Source organism: Pteropus alecto, unplaced genomic scaffold, assembly GCF_000325575.1.
Source record: "Pteropus alecto unplaced genomic scaffold, ASM32557v1 scaffold161, whole genome shotgun sequence".
In the NCBI taxonomy this organism is placed as follows: domain Eukaryota; kingdom Metazoa; phylum Chordata; class Mammalia; order Chiroptera; family Pteropodidae; genus Pteropus; species Pteropus alecto.
Window position 1 is genome coordinate 4,827,535 of NW_006432943.1, and position 22,064 is coordinate 4,849,598.

A 22,064-nucleotide genomic window follows, 5' to 3' on the forward strand; every position below is an offset into this window, starting at 1 on the left:
AATTAAGAATTTCATCAAATCTACCGATGAAAAAGAAGTTTTATTTACTGAAAAACAATATGACCAGAATATGGTGGCCACATGCTGGCTCGCTGCTATTATATAATTTTGCTTTTAAACTTTGATAAAATGTTTTAAAAAGTAATTTTATCACATATCTCATTTTGAATCTTAACTTTATGCTACCAGCACAAAAAAATAAACATAAAAAACACAGTAACTCAGGCACCAGAACTTGATTCATTAATCAGAACTGGCATGTCTCAATCACTAAGTTAACACACGTGCATACCAACCTTTGCGTGCTTCAAAGTGCCAAAGAGCTTCTTTTCATCGTAATCTTTACTGGGTTTCCAATAAAATAGAAGTACCACTTAGAGAATTCCATGCTCACAACACTGAAGAGGAGAATGTTCTTGCCTTTGGTTATTAAAAGAAGTGCCTACAGGGTTTTTAGATCTCACTTTTATCCATTCAAGGAAATGTGCATGAAATTGCTAGTATTATAAAGCCAAATTTTCAATGTCAGAAGAGTGTCCCAGGTCAGCCAGGCAGAATCATCATTTCATCAGTGAGGACACTAAAGACACATGGTTAACGTGGTGTCTTTTACAAAATATATGCTCAATAAATATTTACTAAATGGTGAACCACCATAGAAAGCTATAGGAAGAGACTAAATGAAATTCCATGTCTTCCGATACTTCACAGCCTCTGAAATGGATTATTTGTCTATAATCAGGTGAGACTGAACTAAGATGAGGATTAACCACAGATATAACATCAACAACAATCCACGGTTTGAAAACATTTCTGTCACATATGTAAATATCATGAGTGAAAGATATCTGAGACGATATTCAAGGGCCAAAGTATAAGAGGAGGTATTTATTACAAATGGAAATGGGCAAAAACATAGTGTCTATATTTGACTCCCTTTCTTGGTGGATAATTGTTAGTGAATTTTGCAAAATAGCTTCCATGGCTGAGCCAAAAGCCTCATTCCACGTGAAAAAGTGGAACCTGGATGTGACTGAAGAACGATACTGAACATGAGATTGCGATTAAATCAGTTGTTTAAAGACATCTTCAATATTCCATCAGTTTTTGAGCCTCGGTATCTATTAATTACTTCATAGGAAGTAAAAGCATAGCAAGAGAACTAAAAATTTAATGGCTTCGGGAAGGATTTTTGAATTAAATTTAAAAGAACAAATGAAAGTACTTGTGAAAAAGAGGTATAGAAGAGGAATTACATCTGAGTTTTGGAAAATTGGGTTGCTGGTTTCCTTTTCTGGGAGGCAATGAAATGAAAACAACTGTATTTCCAATTAAGTGGCTGGGCCAAGTGGTAACTCTCTGCACATGCTCTTGGATCACTCTACCCTTTTTGGTAAAGTTCTCATAATTGAATGGTGCTTGCCAGAACATGAAATTAAAAAAACAAAGAATCATGTGTAGATCGAATTATAAAACCATGTTAAGCAAACCTTCCTGCAGAGGGCACAGGCACCTGGCAGTGCACACACACACACATACGCTAACACTCAGCACACACTCTCCACTCGATTATTCACACAGAGCTGTGTGGAGAAAAACACAGGTAAACAAGAGTCTCAGAAAATTTTAAGATAAACATCGCAGTTGGTCGGATTATTTAGCACTTGCTGAATTGCTCAGGAATCTAAGGCAACAAGCCTACTTCAAAATACAAAATTATTCTCCGTGAGTAGAGATAAGTGTTAAGCTATTGCTTTTTCAACCTATTTTGAAAACCCATTATAAAAATAAATCACTGTGTTCTCTAGTAGTTCTAAAAACAGTTTGTTATCATTTTTCTTATGTGATTAAAAAAAGGAGTGTGTGTCCATACCTACTAAAATCTTGTTTTTAGTTACATTCAGAAACAAATACAGTCCAATTCTTTTTGGCGGAAATTGTCAGTATATTTGCTTATTCTCTTTTGACTATTGAAAAACCTTTTGTATGAAATGTGTTGGCAGTGCAAATAAAAAAAGTCCATAAAAATAAACTGTTGAATTAAGTATTCAAATGAGTTCTTTGCCAGGTTATCTGCAAGCACAAGACTCTACTGTCATGTTAGGATAGACTTTAAGTACCACATTCTTATTTTCATCAAAGAATAAGATACTGAGAGAGGACATCTTTTCTGGCACACAGCAAGGCTCAGGAATTCCAGGAACGACCCCCACAGCTCTCACTATACTCTGGATGGTAGCATGGTTTGATGGCTTCAAAGACTAGAAAAGAAATGGGAGAAGAACATGTAAATTAAGTGGAACTGCCTTTCTACTCTTCACCCCTTATCATTAAAATGCATGTGTAATGAATTCCTTTCAACAATTTAATAAAGTCCTGGCATCATTACACATCCAGCCCTCTCTCCTACATCACCACCACCAAAATGGTTATCATTTATTAAAGCATGTTATTAAGGCATTTCTAGTCTTATGACAAAACTACCATTTCTTACATTTTACATAAAGGAATAGACTCGAAAAGTTAAATGACATGTCTAAAGTCAAATAGCTAGTAAGTGGTAGAGTGAAGGTTTGAACCCAGTTATCTAAGCAAGAACCATTTAATTAAAAACAACTTCATCCCCAAACAGGATTAATATATCCTAGGATGTTTTCAATAATGGGATTGCAACAAAAATGACTTGTTTTTGATCCTTTGCCAATCGTAACTCTAACAGGCACCCTATTTAACACTGATACATTATTACTGCTACTATAGTGATATTTATACTTTTTTGTTAAAATAAAACCAAGAGTGTCAAGGGGCAGTTGATTTATTTCATAGTTGCCACCAGGATAAATTGGATAATTACTCCAGTATGTATTTGCCTTTCCTTAGGAACACAAAATAGAGTTAAGAAGACCAAACCATTGGCCACTGGGGGTCACTGTTGCTCCATGGGTTCAGACTTCAAAGCAGTAGAGTTAAAAGTGCTCTAATAGTGGGCCATATCTGAGAATAATCTAGGGCGGCTAAGGTTATCCCATGTATGTCAGAAGTTTGACCAAAGAAGCTTGGGTAAACTCTGTTCCTGAGAAACATGCAGTTTTATTTAGCGAGCACCGGACAGCTCTGTTTAGCACCGAAGGACGGTCACCTTCCCAAGCCCGGAATGTCTGGGTACTGCCAGAGTGGGAAGAACTTTTCTGCAAGAGGTGCCACAACATTAGTTCTCCCAATATCTCTTTGAGGCAGGTGAAACCAGTATTGTTTTAAGCATATTTTGAAACAGAAATTTGATAACTTGCCAGAGATCGCATGTGAATTCAGGAGTAAGATTTAGGACAAAACTCTGGCTTTTTAATTTCAGGATTTTGAGCCATATTTCTCATGGCTCAGAGGCAGCTCTGCCCCAGTGAATTGGTATTTTAATTTCATACTTCTAAAACTCCTACTATAGGAAACAGGAAAAAAAGAAAACGTTAAGGGTACATACAAGCCAAGAGAGAGGCAAATAATATAGAAATCTGGCATACTATAAAAAAAAAAACCAGAATTCTTTTTGTCAGAGAAAGGGCAAATCTGATTTGTTTCATCCCATATTTCAATTTTAGTGAAAATATTATCCATACATTAGCCTTCAATTTTATTGTGAATAAGCATAAATTATTTTACAAATTAGCCTTAATGATGGACAACTGTTTTTACTCTTTCTTCCTAGAGACCTTAAATATATGTTAAAAAAGAATGCTAACTTTCAATTAATTAGTTTTGCAAAGGAAGGTATTCTCCCTTTAAAGAAAGGAAGTCCACATTGTTCTATTTTTCATATCCTGTGCTCTATACATTGATAAAAATCTGCGTAACTGACACAAAATGCAATCGGTATTATACAATAGAGGTCAATAGCTACTGTTTGTTATTTTGTCAGTATTGGTAATTTCCAAAGAAAACTTTTGCAGACATTTACTTTTCTCTATTGATTTATTCTTAAGACTCAATCATCCAAACATCTTATGATAATGTCCCAAAGGAGTTTTTTAATTAACAGATTTTTCTGACATTATTCTGTTATTGTTAGTGACTCCTATAATATTTAAATTTCATATTAAGTGGATCTATTTAAGTAGACGAAGACTGCTATGCATTGCTATTCCTCAGTGCCTAGAACAGTGCATGTTTTAGGCACTGAATAAGTACTTATAAGAAAGAGCATACCCTCCATTTTACCTATTTCTATGGAAATAATCCCCAACAACAAAAATAAAAGATTCTGCGCAAATGACCCAGAGTAGATATGGAAAATATTCATGGGTGTTTCCTAGGAAAATTCTTGTCCTTTTTTTTAAAGCTCTAACTCACAAATGATAGATTTAGAAACTTTGAGCAGTCTCTGGTGGGCTCGTGGAATTCAGCGCAAGCCCGTGATTCTGAGTTGGTGTGTCTTATCAGGAACTTCTCAGTTTTCCAGGGAGTTTCCTCCTTTTTTTCTTCACTATGGAATCCTCTGATCAAGCCGCCATTAGCAGAAGTAATTCTGTCATGCACAAAAGATCCATGCAGTAAAATGCTCGTCTGAAGCATATTGCCAGTCTATAATTTTTGGTTGTTTTGAATTCTGATCACATTCCTCATGACTCTCTTCATATAGCTTGAGAAATCTATCAATCACAAATGCAAATCTGTGCTATTTCCCTCCCTAGTCTCCCTTTTTAATAAGGGTGAAATATGACTTCACTCTTATTAGTTTAGGTGGGTTTTTTGTTTGTTTGTTTCCCCTTAGGTAATTCAGCACATCAAGACTTAAGATTTTTAGAGTTCATGATAAGAGATGGGAATTGGAAAATTCAGGAAATTAATCGAGGGTGTATCATTCTGAACTCATTAAATGGGAATTTCTTTTTTATAGGGCATGCTTGGTTCAAAGTGTTTAGATTCTCAGCTGCCTGATTCTGTCTTTGCTATTCCATGAAAAATTACTTCATTCCTCCAATCCTTGTTGGTTCTCTTGGATCTTTGGCAGCAACAACGGTTCAATCATTTTCACTTGAAATCTCTGTTTTCCATCTTTGCTAAGGTGGTGAGGAGAGAGGCAAAGGCAAACGACTTGGCTTTAGCTATATGGGTATTTTTCATTTCATGGCAGAATTCCAGGGGTCTCTCCCTAGGAGAACAGATTGGCTGTGGGGGCTAGAAATCAGAAAAATCCAAACTGCAGTGTCTGTGAATGAAATCTGCAGTGGTCAGGCCCGCACCTGCCAAGCTGTGTATGATGTCCTCGAGTTGAATTTGATTACAAATGCATTAGCTGGGGAGAGTATGTCATCAGCTAAGGGCCTTCACTCCTGACCCAGGCCATGAGGTTTTGCTCCACACTCTTCCAGTCCAGCCCACATGGGTGTGATAGCCCAGAAACTATCTAATTGGAATCAGTGAAAGGGCAAAGCCTGGAATTTGGGAAAGGCAGAACACAGCTGTTCTGAATTACAGAACAGGTTGCCGACTTTTGCAGACACAGAGCCCCACCATAGAGAGCAGGCTTTTGCTCAGGAGGCCAAGAAGAAGGAGGGCCAGCAGAGGAGTCTGGCCTGGGAGGACTTTTCTCTGGGGCAAAATGTATATCTAGAGTCTGAAAGTTCTTTGGCGTCTCAGTTATTCCACATGTGTTTGTACTGGTCTGGTGAGAGACCTCATTTTCCTCCACTGCTCTGACTATATTTCTATTTAAACAGTTCACTCCCGTTACCATGTTGGACACTGTGCTAATAACGACCATGCCAATTAATTACCCCTAATGTAGCAGCTTTATGTTGCTTCATGTTTCCCATCCTTTTGGTGACCGTGCCACTTGACAGCCACAAAACCTGGAAGGCTTAAAGGGAACCACTAGAATGCTTTAAAAGTTAAGCAGATCCACACTAGGTGATGAGAGACTGAGAACTCCATGTAACAGCCAAACTTCCACTCTCAATTTGGCAAAAGGAAACCTCAAGCTCAGAGAGAAAACTCCATACTTATCCCTGTTATGTCTCCCTGGAGTTCTGATGCCATTCCAAGTTTTGATAAATATTATGATGAGTTCAGTTGCTGAAGCCGATGCTCTCCTGATTCTATTATTCTCCAAAGAACCGTTACCAGAGGAGCTTACGGGCTGTTGAACCCACAGGGAGAATCCTATTTTAAGCTTTGTGATGTTCAAAAAGAGACTGGAAACATTTACCAAACTTTTTCTTGTCTTACATCTTTCAGTCTCTTGATCCTTTTTCCTATGTGGTCTTTCTTCAGCCCCCTACATTTAATTTTCTGTTCTTCTCAGTCTCAACAATGGCCATTAATAATAATGTCAATAGCAAATATTCATGAAGTGCCTACTATGTGCAAGGTACTCTAGTATCTCATTCTCCCACTGATTTTATTATGTAGATACTATTACTTTTATTACTTATTCTTATACTCATTTCAAAGATGAGAAAATTAACATGCAGAGAGTTTGAGTAACTTCCCCGAAACCATAGCTGATAAGAAATGGAATCAAGATTCAAGCCAAAAGAATTCAACTCTCGATTTTGCTACTCAAATTGTGATTTTTGGATCATCAGCATCAGCAATATCAACATCAGAGCTTGTTAGACATGCAGAATCACAAGTTCTACCCCTGAGCCACTGGATTAGAATCTACATATTAACATGATCCCCAGGCAATCTGCAGGCACGTTAAGGTTAAGAACCTCAGCTATGACCAAGTACATATATTTAATCGTTCTGCTGCACTGACATACTTCTCTCCTTAAAATTGTCTCTGCCATTCTTAACTTATCCCACATAAGTTTTTAAATTATATTCTTTAGTTTACTGAGAACCATGGTAAATTTCTGCTGAAGCAACAGCAAGGTTTTTGAACAGAAAAAGCAGGCAGAGCCAAGAGGAGATGGGGTAATTTTGAAGTGTGGAGACAAGGCCATTTCTCTAGAGGTAAGGGTTGAAAAGCTAACTGACTTAATATCTCGGCATTATCATAGCTTCCCGGGCCCTGAAACTGAAAGTCAGAAGGGGAGAGAAAAACTCCTTGCCCAGGTTACCCAGAGAAATTATAGTTTATGAAAGTGAGAACAGTTATTTGGAAGACTCAGAGGCCCACTTAAAATCAGTCATCCTGGGTTTAGAGACAGACTTTGAATCCATTTCTTCCTCTCAACGCCACAAAGCAAGCCACTCTTTAAAATAAAGATTCATCACTGTCTGTTATGTTTGTCATCTTTGTTGTGTGTTTTTAAATTCTATCCCCACTTGAAAAACTTTTGAGTGATGAGTGAAATGTCCTGTATGAATATTAAGCAAGATAAGGCTTTTATATAATTGTAAATGTATATAATCTTTACTTTGTGTTTGGGTTTATACAACATGAAATCAGCAAAAATTTTTGAAAAAGTCTTAGAAGATGTAGAAAGCCTATCCTTTTAGACAAGAAAGCCTATCCTTCTAACAAGAAAATGGAATGTCAATCAAGTTCCTGGCCCTGAGGCTGACATGGCTTTGTTCAGTTGGTCGTTTGCTTTATGCATGTTACGTTACCATCTCAGTGATCACAGGACTGGACTATGAATATGCTATTTTAAAGATTTATAAGCAAAGGATTTTTTTCTTCTTTATCATGTAACAGCAAAAGTTGATATACTTCAAGTTTTGCAAAAAAAAAAATCAAACTCTGTTCTTCTGAATTCTGTTTCTAGAACCACTTTTTATTATATAACAGAAATTCAAACTATTACAAGCTAGGAATGGAAGTGCAGCAGTAAGCTTAACTGAAGGCCAGAGGGCACCACTGTATCTTACTAACTCTAAGTTAGAAGTGAACAGTCATCTGGACTTGCTGAGCAAGATGCGGATGGTATTTGGGAGGCTTCTGAAAATATATTTGTCAGAATACTGAGTACTGATATGATAAACAATACAGTCTCTATTTATTTGGAAAGAGTTACAGGTAGGAGCTAATCACTTAAAATGAGTCTTAGGAGTTTACAGGGTCTATGTATCCTATTCTGCTGTCCTTTTTGATGTTTATCAGGACAGCAAATGAAATAAACATCTGGTGGATTTTATGAGGTGAGTTTACCTGGCCCAACCTTTATCCTGACCCCTGTGGGGACAACTCACCTCACAAGGGACATACATTTAATCGTTCTGCTGCACTGACATACTTCTATCAAAAAATATTCTGCATCAGGACATCAATTCAATTTGCCCTCCCCTTTGCTCCCATGACATCCACCCACTCTCTGAATGCCCCTCCAAAGCCAGCCTTCCGCCATTCAGGACTTGCTTATTGTGACCTGGTGCAGACTCATACATAGCTAAACAGACCACACGGCTGAATATGCACCATGTTTGTAAGCAACATATAAACGAACTTTGCGCATACATTTTTTCTCATATCCTTCTTCATACCCATACTGATTTCATATTATTTTAACAATCATTAAAGAAAAAACAAGCATAATCATATTACCTATTACACTTTAGGATGAAATAAATGTCTGGGTGGATTTTGTAAATGAAACACACTCAACTTGCTCAGTGTGTCTTACCAATCTATGGAAATAAGAAGTACAGGACAAAGAACAATGGCTACCTTTGGCATGGGGAACTGGCATGCTCCAGAGCAATAGTAGGCATCAAAGGACTTGGGGGAGATAATCCATTCACTCCAGCCAATATCTGCAAAGTCCACCTTAAGGTAGCGCCTGGCGCAATTCCGAGGTTCAATCCATTGCTTTCTTCTTGCCTTCTTCAGGGTCTGTTCATCAAACTGGAGTGTTTGGCTCTTCTGGTGAGGTCCTTTTCTCTGTTTCTTCTTGTTCTTACTCTTCTCTGGGGGCTGAGTCTGAAGGGTCTTGTATGGTTTTCTCTCCTCCCATACTCCCTTCTCCTTGTATTGATATTCTGCCCCAGGAAGCTCATTGTTCTGCAGAGGCAGCAGGACCCCAGTTGAACGCTTCTTCCTCCGTTCAATAGAAAGAGCAGCCCTAATGTGGCTATCCAGTTTGGGCACAGCTCCAGTGGGAAAATTTCGGTGGCCTTGTAAGCTTGATACCACACTCTCTGGCTCAGAAATGGCAGCGTCATTGGCATACACCAAGATGTAAGGTTCAGGAAAGGATAACATCTTCTTTGGCAGCTGGTGTCCTTTGGAGGTAATGTTAAATCCTATGAGGAACTCCTCACTCTCCTTGGCCTTCCTCAAGAGCTGAGTGATGTCTTTAGACAGCCAGGACACAAAGTCTCGGTGAGGTTTGGCTACATCTCCTGAAAGATGACCCAGGAGTTGACTTTGATTTCTGTTGGATTTGAGGATCCATGCAGAGAGATCAATCTGAATATGTTTCCTCTGAGCATGATTTGAGCATCCTCTAGACAGTGGACAACTCAGGTTGATGTTTATTAGCTCTCCAATATAGAAATACAATGTGGCAGATAAAATGTTTTCAGACTTGGTTAGAGAAGTCAGGTTAAAAATATGCAGTCCCTTGCTTTCAAGAGTTCCTAGGAAGGAAAGAAAAGAGAGAGTAAACAGGAGTAAATAGGTCCTCACACCATATGTAAAATTAACTCAAAATGAAAAAAGGAGCTAAATCTAAGAGCTAAAACCATGAAATTGTTAGAAGAAGACGTAGGGGTAAAAATCTTCATGGCCTTGGATTTGGCAATGTATTCTTAACTATGACACCCAAAGTGCAAGCACCAAAAGAAAAAACATAAACTGATAAACCAAAAGACATGATCAGGAAAGGCTGTGCAACCTACAAAATGTAAAAAATATTTTCAAATCATATATCTGAGAAAATCTAGTATCCAGAATATATAAATTACAACTAAACAACAAAAAGTCAAACAATGAGCAAAGGAATCAAATAGACATTTCTCAAAAGAAGATATCAAGGGCCAACAAACACATGAAAAGATGCTCAACATCAGTAGTAGTTATTCGGAAAGTATAAATCAAAACAACAATGTGGTACTATTTGACACATACGAGGCTCGAATTAATAAGGAAAAAAAGAAAATAACAAGTATTAGCAAGGATGTAGAGAAACTGGAACCCATTTACATTGCTGGTGGGAATGTAAAATGCTTCAGCTGCTTTGGAAAATAGTTTGGCAGGTCCTCAAAAAGTTAAACATAGAAATATCATGTGACCCAAAAATTCTACCCTTACATATATAGCCAAAAGAGTTGAAAATGGGTTCTCAAACAAGTACGTGTTTATAGTAACACTAGTCATGATGGCCAAGGATAGAAACAGCACAAATGTCCATCAGCTGATGAGTGGGTAAACAAATTGTGGTATATCCAGACAATGGAATATTTTTCAGCCATAAAAAGGAATGAAGGACTGATACATACTATGTTGTGGATGAACTTTTAAATATTATGCTAAAGGAAAGAAGATAGAAACCAAAGGTCACATATTATATGATTTCATTTACATGAAATGTCCAAAATGAGTAAATCCATAGAGCTGGAATGCAGATTGGTGTTTGCCAGGGCCTGGAGATGTGGAGGAATGGGGAGAGACTGCTTAATGAGTACGAAGTTTTACTTTGGAATGATAGAAATATTTTGGAACTAGATAGATTTGGTGGTTGCACAACATTTTGAAGGTACCCAATGCCATCGAATTGTTCACTTAAAGATAGTTGGTTTTATGTCATGTCAATTTCATCTCAATTAAAAAAGACAAAATAATAATAGTAGAAAAATTTTTTTTCTGGGTTGTGTTTTATAAGCTTTATCTTGTTTTATACTTAAACAGCTGGATTTGTTGGGTATTATTGTTATTATTATTATTAATATTATTTTTGTTAGGTCACCCCTGCCCTCCCTCAGTGGGCTGTGATCATTTTCCTGTCTTAAAAAATTTTTATTTATTTTTTAAAATTCCATCTATTTCCCCATTCCCCTTCCCTTTGGCAACCATTAGCTTGTTCTCTATATCTATGAGCGTGTTTCTGCTTTGTTTCATTTTGTTTATTCATTTGTATTGTTTTTTTTAGATTCCACATATAAGTGAAATCATATGGTTTAGTCTTCCTTGGTCTGATTTATTTCACTTATGGATTTTCTAGGTCCATCCATGTTGTCATAAATGGCAAGATTTCATTCGTTTTTATTGTCGAGTAATATTCCATTGCGTGTATATGTATATCTCTCTATATACATATTACCATTCATTATGAGACTACCAAGAACCATTCCTATAAATTTGGCACAGTACTGTAATAGCTTCTTACCTGAGGCAGTGGACAGCCTACTGGTTACAAGCATTGGTGGAATTAGACTCACCTTGATTCAGTCCTGGCTTAGTCGCTTTGGACAAGCTGATTTTCTCATTTATAAAATGGAGATAATCAGAATTAAATGAGATGTGTGTATAGCAGTTTATAAAGGGTCCAATAAGTGTTTATTAATATAAATTATTACTATTATTGCAATAATTTACAGTGCAAGATGAGAGTGGGTAAGCAAGACCATATATCTCAATATTCAGATAATATATCTGAAAAAATGAACTGAATATTCAAAAGTGTCATAAAGACTTAATGTTGTTTGGAGCTTATTGGAAGTTTATAATATTCCATGAATTTAATAGTTGAAATTAATTTAAATAATTTAAACTAGGCAATTATATTTCTAATTCTTCAAATTCAGAAATGAGAGAGTGTAACAGAATGGGAGATTGATTAGTGAGGGCATAAGTTGTTTTTTTCTCTTAAGATCATCTAATGAGTTAGCAGGTGAGACTCAAGGCTAAGGTTAGACTCAAGGCTGAGGGTGAACTCAAGAATCTCCAGTCCTGAGATCGGTCACCAGAGCTGGAGCCCTCCTCTCTGCACTTGCTCTATATACATATTTGTTTCAGAAACATACACGCAACTGTAAAATTATTTTCTTGATCAAAAACAGATTTCAGTAAAAACAAAATATTTTTACAAAGATGTGGAAACTTAAAATGAGTTTATTGAGTCCTTAAGCACAAGGGAAGTGCAATGAGAAATACATTTTACTCATTTTCAACATTGCATGAAGGAAAAAGGAGGAAACTGACATTTGTGCACATCTGTATAATCCATGACACCAGGATATTTTACAGACCTTTTGAGACCCTAGTCTTAGTTCATACTAGTCACCATATCGTATATACCCAAACTTTGTGTAGCAGATGGAAGTTTAAAATGGAAGGAAGAGAAGTCACTCTGTTCCAAGTATGTGGCAATCAATGGTTGCCAAACAAGACATCCTGGCAGGGAAGAAATGAACTCTGAGGGATATCGTGGTATTGTCTTAATGGATAAACCAATTGAGCTCCTTTCTCCCACATTTTGCTTCAAACTGTTTCCATCTTTCAAACATGCTTCCAGTCACCTTGTGACCTGCTGTTAACCAGCCCTCACCTTTGTGTCTAATCGTCAATATCTTCCCATAAATGTTCCAGAAACCTGCCATATGGCCTCTTCTGATCACTTTTATTTTTATTCAGAGCATTATTTTGAAGTGAAAGCCCTATGGCCCAGTCCCAACTCCAATGCGCTCAATAGCTGTCCTCAGGCAATAATCTAAACTCTTTAATTCTCAGTTTGCCTGCAAAATGAGCCCAATAATATCAACTGCAGAGTTGTCAAAAGTAATTGAAAGGATGCAGGTGAAGCAAACAGCACATAGTAAAAACTCAACGAATGTTAGCTAAGCAGAACTGCACTGTCCGATATGATAGTGATTAGCCACTGAAGTTTGAATTGAGATATTCCGTAAGTGTAAAATACACAACACTGGATTGCAAAGGCTTAGTACAAAAATGAGTGTGAAATATCACATTAATATATTTTATATTGATTACACATTGAAATGATAATATTTGGATATGTTTGGTTAAGTATTGTAATATTGTGATTTATAATAAATATATCCTTGATCCTCTTCCCTTTTCTGGCACAGAGCTCCTAAAATCCTTGGAATTTTCTAAGAGAGCCTCAAAGATGTCTTTTGTTATGTTGATAAGGTGACTTTTGGAGGCCAGGTGAGGATGGGGGCTGGTTGCCAGGGGAACCAACCAAGTGATTAGACAATTGGAACTTTCAGTCCCACCTCCCTGACCTCTTTGGGGGAAGGGAAAGGGGCCTGAGTTTGAAGGTCACACCAAAGGTTGATGATTTAATTAATCATGCCTATGTCATGAAGCCTCCATAAAAACCCAAAGGAACGGGATTTGGAGAGCTTTCAGGTTGATGAACACGTGAATATTTGGGGGATACTGGAGCACCTGGAGAGGGCATGGAATCTCCACACCCTTCCCACCTACCTTGCCCTATGCATTTTTTCCCCATATGTCTGTTTATGAGAAATATCTTTTTGTAATAAACTGATAATTTTATGAGTTTATGAGTTTCCTAAGTTCTCTGAGCCACTCCAGCAAATTAATCGAATTGAAGGAGGGGTCATAGGAGCCTCCAATCTCTAGGCAGTTGGTGAGAAGCATATCTGTGGAATCTGATGCTACCTCCAGGTATACAGTGTCAGAACTGAGTGAGAATGCTTATTGGTTTGGGGAACCCTTCTCCCTTCAAAATTGAATGAAGAACATTTTAAAGATAAGATATTATTAAAATTAATTTCACCTGTTGCTTTTCATATTTGTAAATGTGGACAATAAAACTTAAAAATTACATATGTGGCTTATATTTATGGTTCAAATTAAATTTCTGTTGGACAGTGGTGGTCTAGCATAACCACCAGTTTTAGTAGTTATACAGCTCGAAAGGAAAGAAAAAAAGCATCTTTTTTTTTCCAAATGCAGTGAAGAACTGGGATTTTGCTAAACATGAATATGCACACCAAAAAGTAAATCAAGCAAAAAAATTTCCCCTTTTAGAATGAAACATACTAACCTTTATCAAGGACATATTAGATAATTTTGGTGATTACTTTTTAATTTTTCCTCCAGTTGTCCTTGATTGGTTCAATCTGCAATCAAAAGTCTAAGATCAATAAACTGCTGTAAAATAGAGTTAAATTGGCAGTTTAGCATCAGTGCTTTATGTCATAGGGATTATATACATAGCTTTAATTGTGTTATTTGTGAATTACACATCCACATCCACTACAACCAAAAAAGAACAGGAACCTAAGCAAAACAAATGTTTTACTTAAGGAATATGAATTGAACACCTATAAAGTGCTGGACCCTGGGCTGGGTCTCAGGGCTGCACAAATGATCACTGCTGGCGGGGCAAAAAATTAATAAGCAATATGTAGATAGCTATGCCATGATGATGCTACTCGCTGGCAAAGGCGTTAACCATGCTCTTAGAGCACTGAGGAGCAAGCGATTAACTTTGCTCAGTAAGGGGAAGAGGGACACCCAGGAAGGAGGTCACCTTCGAAACAGTCTTTAAAGAATGAAGGGAAAAAAAGTGTTGGGGAGAGGATGCAAGGAGCACATTCTAGCAGTATGCAATGCTAGATATCTGGAAACTTCTGCATAAGCAATATTTCCAATGTTTTAAATAGAAACATATAAAAAATTACAAATTAATCTAGTTATTTGAAGTCCTAACAGACATGTAAGCTGCCTAAGTTCAGAAAAGGAATGGTCAATTCACATTTAGCTCCTAACCCAAGATGTTGCATTATGCCCAGCTCTTGATGACTTTGCTCTTGTCATTTGCACACAGGCTAGGGGACACACAATCTCTGCCTATTCGAGAGTCCCTCCTCCCCCAGTTTTTTAAACAATTAATTAGCTTGAAATCTCAACCATTTCACAAAATGTTCCTTGATTTCTCTAACCCACACTTTATTTTTGCCCTCTCTGACCTTAAAGCACTTAATTTTTGAGCAAGTCAATGTTCTTTCCCCCCAAACAACTCAATGAATACTTAGTACTTACAATGGACAAAAATAGTAGTAAGAGAGTTGCATGGAGATGAGCAAATGAGTGTGAAGGAATAAATAAGAATGAGACAATACCTCCTCCCAAGTAGAAATATGTGATAATAATATCTAATCAATTATTCTGATTTTTTATTTTTTAATTTTTATATTAATTTAACTTTTCAAATGAGTATCTTCCCATACTTAATAGCAGGAGTTTTGCAGTAGGCTCCTCTCTTCTCCAGGACTGATAGCAGAGTTACGTATGGACACAGATATCTATGTTCAAATAATGAATAAAAAATGATTTAACGTTCACCTTTATTCTTTTGAAATATTCCAATATATATCTATTTGAAATTACTGAACCAGAAACACAAGGTATACTTTCTGATTAATAATATCAAACTGATATAATAATGATATTTTAAAATGGTAGGTTTATCAGGTTACAAAACAATAGTTTATGCATTTTTTTAGGCTGTTTATAGTCTTCGGGTACTACGAAATATCAACCGCATGCCACACCAATCCAAATATATCCAGAGCTGCATGCTTAATTTTAAGTGCTCTCATTTTACGAAGAGCATTAATAAAGAAGCAACTAGGAAAGTAACCAAGATGTCGAAGAGTCTAGAAACTTTCCTCCAGAGTTTGAGTTGAATAAATAGAAAATACATGGCCTGGAGGAAGAAGAAACAGTTGGGCAATGACATGAGAATTGTTTACAAATACGTGAAGGCTGAAGAGAGATCAGTGTTTATACCTCACTCTCATGTTTATACCTCATTTAAGGTCAGAGAATGAGGTATAAAGATGACAGCTGAATGGAGGTAGGATCCAGGCCAATATGTCATGACTTTTTAAGTGTCTAGTCTGACACTGAGACCCTTTTTAGGGACTGGGCAAACAGAAGATAGATGATCATAATTCAAGACTATTACAGGAGGTTCTCTTTATGGTAGAGAGGGTGTCAAAGGTGAACTTGGTAATCTCACAGAGATCCCTTGCAAGGAACTACCACCAGCTTTATTTCCAGTTCTTTCCAAGGAAATATTTTTGATGCCAAAATGTAACTACCAATAGGTGGTGCTGTTTTCTCACTGTTTGCTGGCACTGGCACAAGCTTGGATTTTCCTTGGAGATACAGCTACCGCAGTCTAGTCAGGATTTGTCACTGGAATTATAATCTTATTTTGAATTTCCTAGCATCATAATATCTGTGAATTGAAAAGGGGTTTAGAAGTCCAGTGAGTTTCTAAACAAGCCACGCTACCCTTTGCACGCCTGTTAGGACTTTTGCACCTGCTGCTGCTTCTCCCTGAAATGCCTTCACCCACCCCTGTTCTCTTTGGATTCCAGGTTTGTTTTCAAGGCAAGGCACAGGTACCACCTCTTGAAGCAAATTTGTCACGATCACCCACTCCTTTCGTTCGGATTCTGCCTCTATTACCATTTTCATCATATTGTTGCTCCTTCCTAACACCATAAACTCCTTAAAGACAAGAAAGACCCTATAGTAATTAACGCCAGACTCTTCAGCCCCTCGCATAGGGCTTAACTCTTAAGCTGTGCTCAGTAAATGCTTCTTTCATGAATAAACAGACGTAGTCCACTACTCATTATAGAAAAACAAAAATGAAGGACCATAGAAGTTAGCCATATAGCAATGGATTTTGCAGAGGAAGCCAGATCTTCTATTACCTAATGGCATTTGAGGAGCTTGATTGCTAAATAAGCCAGAAAATTTATTTCTGTTTTCATCTGAAAACAAAACACCTGCACCGAATGACACCAAGGACTCAGCAAGAAAACTGTGACGTAGGAGCAGCTGTACTCTTGCAATAGTTCAGCCCCTCTCAAGGAGTAGCTGAGGCAGTGCCCAGGGAGTGGTAAGTGGAAGTTCACCTTCGTGCTGGCCCACACAGAACGTTTTCAAAGGGAATTAGAACATACAATGGAAAGCTTTCTATGTAAAGTCCGATTTTAAAACAAATAGACAAAAATGAAATCTTGATGATTACTTCAATCCCCAGGAAGCAGGAAAAACATTTTAGTCATACAGAAAATATGTAACTAAGAATAATGTTTTTCCCACTTCTTTCTCCAAACAAAGTACAGCTGCTAGAAATGCCAGGGGTGCCTAGAACAGGGCCATATATACCCGCAGTCCCGGTGAAACACTTGCTGCATATCGCTGAGTCAAGACTGCAGTTTTCTATGCCACGCTGAGCTTCCAGGCAAAGGCAAGATGGAACGTTTTTAAATAGGACACCAAATCACAGAATTTTGTTTTTCTTACAGAGTCCCAGTCAAATGATTGAGTTTTATGGGCTCTCAAAACAACCATTCTCTATGTCCAAAGTAAAACAAGGCCAAAGATGATATAATGTATGTTTTTCTAGAATAGCAAAATGTTCATTAATCAGTTTATCTACTCTTAGCCTCCACCCAAGGGCATTCCTAGACTGTGAGCTCTCAGAGGGCAGACCTATGTCCTATAAATCTTTGAACTCCTAGTACTTTGCACAGAATGGAGCATTTATATCCTGAAAAATATTTGTTAAAATATTTGTTAAAAATATTTGTTAAACTTTTTGAATGAACAAATATGTACATTTACCAGATTCAAAGTGTTTCCTATTTAACACCAAAGTGAAAAAACTTTCAAGTAGTTTCAAGTTCCCAAAGTCAGCAAAAGCCTTTCTTGGGTGTAAGTACTGTGTGGGGTTTCTCTCCAGTTCATCAGAAAAGAAGCATTAGAACAGTGTATATAAAGTAGAATTGTATTTTCATGCAACATATACATGTTAAAATGCCTTGTGAGAAATTCTTTTATGGCAAATTTATTTTTAAAGCATTTTTGTCTGGCTGATAGCTTTTCTACTATCTTTTCTTATCTAGTCCCTTGAACATCTAATTCAGATCAATTAAAATATTTACTGAGTGCCTGCTATGTGGCAAACTATGCGAGTTCTCAGAATACAAGAATGAAATGAGATATGCTTTTTGCCCTCCAGAGACTTTCTTTATAGGCCTCTGCTCCCAACCTCTTCCCTCTAGCAGTTCTATTGGGCCACAAACTCTCTGCAGCTGTGAAAGAAGGGTAAGAGGTCTTGATGAACTTACTTTTGAAGCCCTCTACAGGGCAAAAATTGTCCTAAAGACAATAAGATACCTTCCAAAGTGAATGAAGCTTACCATTACATAAATTCATGAGCCATTTGTTCATGGGCAGGCCCACAAAAAGGGCTAGGATTTGCACGTTAATCAACTTAGATTCAGATGCTGGTTATGATATGATACTCAAAGCTTTAGGGACATGAGCTTAGAGCAGTGTGTCTCAAACATGCATCAGAATCACCTCGATGGCTTGTCACAACAGAGATCTCTGTATCCAACCCTCCAACTTTCAGCAGGTGGTCTTGAGTGGGCTGGAGAATTTCTACCAAGTTCCCAGGCAATGCTGAGGCTGCTAACTCAGAGACCATAATTTGAGAACTAACTTCAAGAAATCATTATAAAAAGGTGTAACCCTGCTCCATTCAGCCACCAAGATCAGGACAGAAACAGTAAATTCTTGAATGTAGGTTTGGGATGATATAGACCGTATTACAAGAGGACTGCCACCTTTCTGTTTACATTCCCACCCAGATATATCTTTTGTGCTCCAAAAAACCGCATATTATCAACATGGTAGTTATGTTTAAGGCTTTGTGGGAAGCTAAAGAGAGACAATCTCTCAAAATATTAAGAATATTAAGACTATCTCATTTACATAGGGCCTCTAAATGTTCAGTGCATTTTCATATTCATTTTCTCAATTGAGTGTCACCATTTTTCTGTGAGACTGGCTTAGTAGGTACGATTTAACCAATTTTATAGATGGAGAAACTAGGCCTAGCAATATTAGATGACTTTATTAATTATCAGTTCAGCCAAGATAAGCATTTAAATCTCTTAACTCGTAGCCTCAGATAAATGAAAAATCAAAACTCTTAATAATCTCTTCTTTACTTGAAAATCATTTTTCTTAACTGATGCCTAAGTGCAGCTATTACACTCAATTCAGTCTTAAATTAATTCCATGCAATTAAAGTATTCTTTGAAGGAAAAGCAAGTAAGGTCATGTTGGGCCTCAGTTGTTTTAACTGTAAAATCAGAGGACTGGACAAAGAACTCTGCATTTCTAAAACCATTAGATGCAATTATTTTATAAAAGAAACATTTAACAGAACCTCATGCAATAAAGTCAAAGAACTTACTTAAGCTGGAATACAGTAAGATCAATTGGTCTAAACACTTTTTTTCATAGTGTGCCCAAATAAAATCAAGAAACTACATTTACTGTCATCCTGTTGCCAAGAAAAGATGAATCCTAAAGGAAGGTAGATTATTGAAGGAGTCCATAAACGCACCATGATCAATTGGTTCTATGACCTAAGTGTGGATGTTTTAGATAAAGAGACATCGTGCTTTGAAAAATATTATCCCTGAAAAATGTATGCTACCAAGAGTACTGTTTTGTGCTAGGACAAATATGTGAATTACAAATATTCACATGTGAATAGAGTAGCAATTTTATGGATTTCTAAATATATTCCACATTTGAGTGTTCTTCAGACACATTGTCATCATTTAGTACAGTCCAAAGTAGATATTATCCTGGTATACTTGTATCATTTGATTAATATTATGTCAGTGTTTCCATTACAAAATTCTCTTTTCATGGGTTCATAACATAATGTTAAAAATTTGCTCTGAATTGAAACTTGGCATAGGAAAGCTCAAGCTGAGACTATTTGTGATGCCAAACTTCTTTCCACTACTACCACTGAAAAAAAAGTTATTGAGATACTGATTACTAGGATATACAAAATGAATAGATGGGGAAACCATCAAAATTTTGGGAGAAAGATTCTGATGTTGTAGTACAAAAATCCTGAATGGTGAATAGAAAGTATACGTAAAGTTGCTCAATAATTGTCAGTAAGTTTTTTTCTAGGTATGATTGTTTTTTATCTAATAAATACAACAAACAATGGGGATTATATATGGGATTTCATGGGTGTCCTGAGTAAATGTGTCTTTAATCAAGGTAATGATGGTGACAAAAGGTTAACAAAGTGATGTATATGACCTTTAATGAATTCTTCCACAAATAAAGTGGCTTTTCTTTTAAAAGAATAATACTAGTTGTAAAATAATAAATATTAATCCTATAGAAGAAAACAATGAACAAGAATTCATAAAGAAACAGCAAAAATGGAATTTAATGACAGACTCTTAAAATTACATTCACAAAAGTTTAAAACATGAAAGCTGGAAGATAGTACACTGAAAACTAGACCCAAGTCCCCAAAATAACAATGTAAGTAAACATCTTGGGATAGGTACTAAGTAAGAAATAAAAAATAAGACAGCTTTCGCTTGAATTTTGCAAATATTTTTTCTTGAGAATTTAAGAAGGCTCTGAACCAGTGTTTCCCCAACTAGATATCTTAGAACCACAATTCTCTAACATTAACATGCTTTCTTGGGAAGAAAGCAATCGAATCTTAAGGGGACTCACTAGCATTTAAAGGCCCTGAAAGATCCCATAGGAAAAAACATCATTTTTCCAAACTTTGACCACGGAATCCAATTTTCTGTAACACCTATTAACATCTTCCAAAGATCCCATTTTTACAAAATTTTCTCCTAGAAAATTAGATCAGTTTATTAGCTCAGTATGTTTGAAAATTGTCTGGCAAATACATCGTGACACCCATTTCTTCTCCCCTATGAGAAAGGGGTTGGACTTGCTTTCTTTAATGCCTCTTCCAGATACACAATTGTATAATTTCAAAATGCTTACAAGCATATTTGACGCTAGTGTCCCTACCTAATTTTTAGAAAAATCTGAACTGGGTCAATAAAGTGCTTACAAATTTCTATTGCTTAGATAAAATGTATATAATCCTCTTAATATATTCTTAATTACCTATATATTTTTAATGTACCACTATTCCCTGAGTAAATTATCTCCTTAAGCGAGTTTTTCATTGACCCGCATGATCTCTTGGTCTCTTTGAGTGTGTCTAATTATATTAAAAAGCTAAATTTAAATTATTTTTATGTAACTCATTCTCTTTCTCCTTTCCATTAGCATGGATAATCAAGAATTCATGGCATTATGGATTTTTAAATGTCAGAGATTGTAAAGCTGTCTTGCCTATTACAGTAAAAACTTCATTAAGGGCTATCATGTATTCAAAGTAGTGTGTAATTCAAAGCAGCTGCACATCCAGTCCCCCCTCTCCAGATGTACTATTGTCTTTTGAATAAAAACGTCAGATAATCTAAGTACTCTTTAATTTCAAGCCTAGTCTTTCAGTGCCAGGAATTTGAAGGTAACCATGTTTTAATAAAGTTATTAGAGCCTCTTACCATCAAACCCATCAAAAATGATGCTTTCCCACTGGCCGTGTGTTTTACAGCAATGGCTCCTACTGGAGTGCTCATTTAGCTTTTTAATTACGTCTTTCCTAAAGCCTTATATTTTAGCCTTGCACTTCAGAAATATGTCAAATATTTTAATTTTCTAGATTTTTGCTCATATTAGGAAAGACTCTCTCCTTTGTCAATGAAGAAGAATATTCACTTTGGGGTTGAGATTACTTGAGTTTTCTTTTATCTATGAAGTCTGATTTTTTTAAAGGTGACACATATCCACTGAATCTTTTTGTAGTATATGTCATAAATTAAATTTTTTAAAGGTGACACATATCCACTGCAATCTTTTTGTAGTATATGTCATAAATTAAAATAATGACAATTTCCTAATAAGAACATGTGTTCTTTAATGGCTTTTCCTGAAGAGGTTAAATTTATGATTAAGAAAAATAGGATTAACCGACTATGGGAATGATGAGAAATTATCATGAACACAAAGCATCTTAAAAGATCAAGCCAGGAGCAAACCTCATGTAAACAATTCTTCTTTCATTACATAGTAACCAAGGACAATTTAAACTAATATTAATATAAAAGCTGATTTCATATCCTCCTTGTCTTCCTTCAAGATGGTGTATTTTTTTTAAGCTGAACTTCTCAGTCATCGATAATTTTATAAATTACGTTTTACAAAGGAAAGATAAAACCTATCTCTCTGTAAA

General features: G+C 36.4%; 1 protein-coding gene across 1 annotated transcript in view; it reads right to left on the reverse strand.

Moving 5' to 3' along the window:
* Positions 1-2,035: 2,035 nt before the first annotated feature.
* The window catches only part of BMP3 (bone morphogenetic protein 3), a 24,120-nt gene continuing 4,091 nt past the window's right edge, over positions 2,036-22,064 (reverse strand). Inside the window, exons 2-3 of the mRNA XM_006907615.1 lie at positions 8,612-9,522; positions 2,036-2,261 (exon numbers count right to left, since the gene is read on the reverse strand). Of these exons, the coding sequence (XP_006907677.1) occupies positions 2,070-2,261; positions 8,612-9,522 (1,103 nt within the window). The 3' untranslated portion in view covers positions 2,036-2,069. The remainder of the gene's footprint in view (positions 2,262-8,611; positions 9,523-22,064) is intronic.